Below are 6,083 nucleotides of genomic sequence, written 5' to 3'. Positions count from 1 at the left end.
TTTTTAACAGTTCTATTCATATTAGAGTTGTTTTATGAACTAAGCCCAGTTTTGTTTATTTTTGTACCTAATTCTGATTAGTCTTGCTCTTTATCCTACATATTTATATTTTCATTATGATTATTTTAATTAAACAAGAACTTTTTAATAGTTATTTTACTTTCTAAAATTTTCAATTTGGGAATTATTACAACATAAAGTTGACCAATATATATTTTTTTTGTATCAATATTAAAATTGACAATCTTATTTATAATTTTAGTAATAGTATAGATTCTAAACTTGATTATCATTTTATAATCTTGTGTACAGTTTAAAATTTTCATCTTACTGAAATCGAAATATACACAAAATAATGTTCCCAAAAATTGGTGACCTTGACGTGATTTGAACATAGACCTTCTAATATTGTCAGTACTTATGTTATTTATAATTTTATTTTTCTGTTATTTTATTCTTTCTTTAGCTTATTCTTCATTTTAATTTCTATTAAAAAAGAACTTGTTATTTCAAATTTTTCTTGAACATAAATTCTAATATTCCAGTAACTTTTTGTATAATCAGTACATATAAATTTGTTTACATCTCAAGACAATCTTATTAAACATTAAATTTACTTTAATTAAATTGTAACTTGAATAAATCAATCTAATTCTAAATTATTCAATTTAATATTAATAAAAATTAACCTACAGATCAGATGCTCCTCTTTTAACACCTGAGATGATCACATCATTCTCATTACAACCTAAATTTTTCTCCAATTCAGCTTTTCGATTTCCTGTTGAAAAAAAAGAAGTTAATAATATGATTAAAATTAAAATGTTAATCTTAATAGTAACATGTGTTCGTTGGGCCATCTCAAAAATATATATGTATTAAATAAAAATAATTTATAGCTAATAATTAGATAGTTATTTAAAAAAAAAAATTGGAAAACTTTTCCAAAGGCATCTTGTGTTTACCAGTTACCAATGAGTAAACATATCTAATATGTTAGAGAGTGCTGTTGGGTAACACTAAGAAAAAACTGAGTATTTATTTGCAATTTAAGATATACATGAATAGAAATATATTAATGGTTTGAATAATGTGATATAATATAATGAATAATGTAATATAATAACAATGATTCAGATTAGAGGGGTGTAACACAAAGTCACTTGCTGGATTCAAATCTAAAATGGTTGTTCCATTCACAGACAAGATTTTTGAACACATTTACATGTTCATTACATTCACTTACTCAGTGATGAAACCCGTTTCCTCAAATTACATTGATTCTACGAGTAGTATGCTCAATGAATTGTCATTCTTTTAGAGGATTTATGATTTGTGTTTCACTTCGGATTCTCTGTGTTTTTATTAGTGCTATTATTTTTATTTCTACTTTATTTCATGTACTTATTTATTTATTTTTTAAAATTTTTTTTATTGAACTACTTATATCTAATAACAGAGAAGTTGGTAGATATTTCATTAATAATAAAACTAAACTGCAGTTTATTCATGAATTATATTAGTAGCATTATAACCTGGGAACATGGTAGTAAAGTACAATAGGAGCATGTAGGTACCTATTTCAATTATTGACTATGAATGGTTGTATTATCAATTATTGAATAATGAATAATAAACATCACTTCTTTTTATCTTTGGTAATAATAAATTTAACAGGTACAAGTAGATCCTTAGGAACGTAATTGCAACTATTTACATTATAATTCAGAAAATAATATTAATTAGTCAAATTTGGTAGGTAACCATAAAATCTATCGCAGGTTGGTGAACATTTTCCTACAAGTTGTGGTTCAGAAAAAGAATTTGAGATAAGTGTAAACCCATAAGGGAAAAAGCGACTTCATTTTTCAATTTTTGTTTAGTTGAGAGATAATGACAAACTGGCAAATACAGGTAACAAGATGATTCGATGGCCTTTTATGGATGATTGTTGACCTTTGGAAGAGAGAATAGCAGGAGTTAACCACTTGCAGTTCCTGGAGTCGACCAGTTGGTTCATCATAGGACTAACACTAAGTCTGTCAACATAGGCATGAGGATTAACCAGGTGATTCACCACAGAGGATTGACACTGAGTCAATACTCCAGCCTATGTAGACAGGCTCGGTGACATGGGTATTCTAGCAACACGTTCAGTTTGGAATTTACTTGAGGTCCCAACTAGATAAACCAAACCAGGTGTCAAATGAACTAAATTAAAGAAAATGACTGCTAATCAAGCATTCATTATGGATTTTTTAAGTTCTCACATCTGTGATAGGCCACTAAGGCTACTAGTAGTACAAGTGCCCAAGAGGAGAAAAAAGGCAGTTATCTCACACCAATTTTTGAGTACTTAATTGAAAACTAGGTATAATTACTAGTCAAAATTGATGAGTCTGCCAAGTATAGGTTAGGGGAATAAAAAATAGCAGCTGTTTCAAAACGTTAAAAATAATTAATTTTTTATTAGAAGCTCTATATCTTTACCACTACCAACAACAATAGAAAATCTAATAGAGCTATTTACGTTCAATAGTTCTCGAGATATAGCTTTTTAAAAAGCAACATTTTATAAAAATGTCGTATGGAACGTACAGAAAGATCAGTAGTTAGTGAATTTATTTTGAAAAATCTATATCTCAAAAACCATTTGACGTACAGATGTCTATTAGCACTCAAATTAAAGCTAGTTTAATGAGCTATAAAGTAGATTATGACGTCTATTTTTGTACGAGTAGTGGTTTTCATGAAATTCGCTAAAATAAATTGATTTACAGATGTTTAGACCAATTTTCATTTGTCAAATTTATATTCATATGTGAATATCATAAAAACTAATACCCATACGAAGATAAGTGTAATAAACTACTTTATAGTAAGTTAAATTTCCTTTATTTTAAGTGTTGGAGACATATGTGGGTCTTGCGGGTCTAGAGATATATTTTTTCAAAAATCAAACATTTTATACAAACAACTAAAAATTAACATTTTGTGGGTTTATTTTGTCAAATATCATAAAAACTACTACTCCTACAAAGATAAAAGTTATAAAAAAATTTATAGTACATTTAACTAGCTTTAATTTGAGTGCTAGCAGACATCTGTATGTCCAATGGTTTTTGAAATAAAGTTTTTCATAAATTAAACCTATCCAAACAACTATAAATCAATTTATTTTAGCAAATATCATGTGAACTAGTATTCCTATGAAGATAAAGGTCATAAACTACATTATAGTACAATTATTTAGCTTTAATTTGAGTGCTAAAAGACATTTGCTCATCGAATGGTTATTGAGATATAGATTTCTCAAAATATATTCACTAACTACTGATATTTCAGTACATTTTTATGAAATGTTGCTTTTTAAAAGGCTATATCTCAAGAACGATTGGATATAAATAGCTCTATTATGGCTCGTGTTTGAGCAAATTTACTCTTCTTTAAATAATGTTCTTTTAAATTTTCTAGTGTTGTTGGTAGTTTTTACGATATAGAGCTCTGAATGAAAAATTAATATTTTTTTAAGGTTTTGACTAGTAATTATACATAGTTTTTATTAAAGTAATAAAAAATTGGGGTGAGATAACTGCCTTTTTTTCTTCCTGGCTCTTGGACTATAGGTTATATAAAAGTTTAGTAAAGTCTGTCTTGACAATTGGAGCCAAAACCTTTGTCATCACTGGGATGACAAAGAGACTGAACATTTTTAAATAAAGAGTCCTCAGAAAAATGTATGTCACAATCTTGTCACAATGCAGAAAAGGGCTTGTCAGAGATGGTCAATCTTCGGATACTTCAAAAATCCTCAGAGATGACGATAAAGCAATAAAATTAGTATTTCAGTATTTAAAATCAAAAGGTCTACTGACAAATATGAAATTGAAGAGACAAAAACAAAAATAATAATAATAAAAAAAAAATTAAATTAAACAAATGTAAGCAAAATTAAATAAGGTATAAATGTCGTTAATGACCAATGATGTTTTACATCTCTAAACAAAAACGAACAAACCACTATTACAAATGACATGGACAGTGAAATAATTCTGTGAAAAGTTAATTTTAAAAGAGTAGTATCTTTTAAAACTATTTTTTATTGAAACCAAGCTTTTTTGAGGAAGGAATGACACTAAACTTAGTTATTAGTTAGAAGAAATCTACTAAAGCTAATAGAGGTAATTTAATTTCTATTACACATAACATATTTTTAAAAATTTGAGGAGCTTCTGATCAAAATACATTTTGTTCATTTTCTGAAAAAATTAATTTTGCAATGGAATTATAAATTATTTTTGGTGAGAAATCTATGTTTAACATAGATCATATAAGTTATCTATCGAATTCCTTCTTTTCTCACAGTTATTGAACTTTATACATATTGATATAAAATTATTTAAATTATATAAATAGATATTGAAATGAATTTTGTTAGTAAATCGACAAAATACATTTTGGACTGAGCTCACCAAATAGTATTGAAATGACATAACAACTGACATTTCATGTAATGTGATCAATTACTATTGGAGAGTTCTTAGTAGACCAAATAAAATTTAAGGAAGATGATCCAGAGAGAAGTCATAGAAGATTAATAGTAAAGAAACCATTTATTCGAAACTAACTTTTCGATCTACATTGCAGGTCTGAAAAATACCCACAATGTGGGTCGAATCATTGGTTTGAAGTAAATAGTTTTTTATTATTTGGGTAACCTTTATTGATTGCCTCCCACTCTATTCCTTTTTTTAAAATTAATAAAATAACACTAACTTATAATACAAAGGAGATGATCAGGGGAGCAGTAAAAAAAAAAAAAAAAGGAACATAAACTTGCATTTAACTTTTAAAAATTAAATTTGACTATATTTTGTTCATTGATCTTATCCCCGACTATAAGCTTTCAGTTATGGCCAATAATTTTTATATATAACTTATAATACAAATACCAGATCAAATAAATATGTAAACTAAAAAAACTAATAAAAAATAAACAATTACCTTTAGTTTCAATGGATGCCAGGAAATGAGCAGGAGGAATTTGTTTGAAATCTGCATCCCATATCGGTGAATTATTAGAATAAATTTCTTCTTCTATCAATGTCAAAAACCTGTAATTTCATACAATATATTTTAGAACAAAACATTGATAAATATGGAATCACAATGATAAAGTTATAATGGTTTTACTTACTTTCGAACATGGCTAAGCAATAAATGGCGCCTTTCAACTGGCATTTTATCTTTTATGATTTGACAATTATCCATTAACTGATTTTTAACTGATTTAAATATAGCACGAATAAATGTACGCCCAAATACAGATGTAGTTTCATAGTGAGGTAAAGAGTCACAAAGTGTTGAAGGTATGCGGCAAAATACAAGCCATCTAATCAAATAAGATTAAAAACAAATTTATCATTAAGTAAATGAGTTCAAGTTAAATATAAATAAGTCAAAATACATACAAATTAAATACAGAAGAAAATGATAGAATATGCAGTCAAAAAATAATACATTATAAAATTTGAAAAAAATTCATTATGTTTTTATTTTTTGAACAGACCCCTAATAATCATCTAGGTACATTTTACCCACAACCAACAATTTGTAAGTACTTTTTAAAATTAAATACACTATTCACTCGTTAAGTGACATCTGAGTAACCTAGAATTTAACAGTAAATTTTCTTAACCAAGACCCACCCACAAATAGGAATCTGCACAACAGACCTTCACATTATAAAATATTAAAGATATGAGTTAATTTTTAAGAATATAGAGTACTACTATAAATATGATCTCTATCTTGAAGAAAATGAGATAATTTTAAATAAACATCATCTTCTTTAGTTAAATGATAAGGTATGTAAAGAATGGTGGTACAGATTCCTGCTTGTGGATGGGTGTTAGTCTTGGTAAATAAAATCTACTAATCAATTAAGTATATTATTGTTTGTTAATCAATGTTCCATGTTCATGGAAAAAAATGACAGTAGTAATATTAGTGGCTACAAAACAAAAAAAAAGTATAATAAGCTCACAATAGTCGGATCAAAATTCTAAATTGTCAAACTGATA

The 6,083-nt window shown here is 27.0% G+C and overlaps 1 protein-coding gene across 1 annotated transcript in view; it reads right to left on the bottom strand.

The window, feature by feature from the left end:
• Gcn5 (Gcn5 acetyltransferase) overlaps positions 1-6,083 on the bottom strand; it is a 23,326-nt gene that overhangs the window by 10,096 nt on the left and 7,147 nt on the right. Inside the window, 4 exon segments of the mRNA XM_067045796.1 lie at positions 694-781; positions 5,005-5,114; positions 5,198-5,392; positions 5,713-5,722. Of these exon segments, the coding sequence (XP_066901897.1) occupies positions 694-781; positions 5,005-5,114; positions 5,198-5,392; positions 5,713-5,722 (403 nt within the window).

This window comes from Halyomorpha halys, unplaced genomic scaffold (assembly GCF_000696795.3).
Source record: "Halyomorpha halys isolate HHAL.00 unplaced genomic scaffold, Hhal_1.1 Scaffold238.1, whole genome shotgun sequence".
Taxonomy (NCBI): Eukaryota; Metazoa; Arthropoda; class Insecta; order Hemiptera; family Pentatomidae; genus Halyomorpha; species Halyomorpha halys.
Note: the sequence above shows the minus strand (reverse complement) of the source record. Positions and strands in the feature narration are given on the sequence as shown.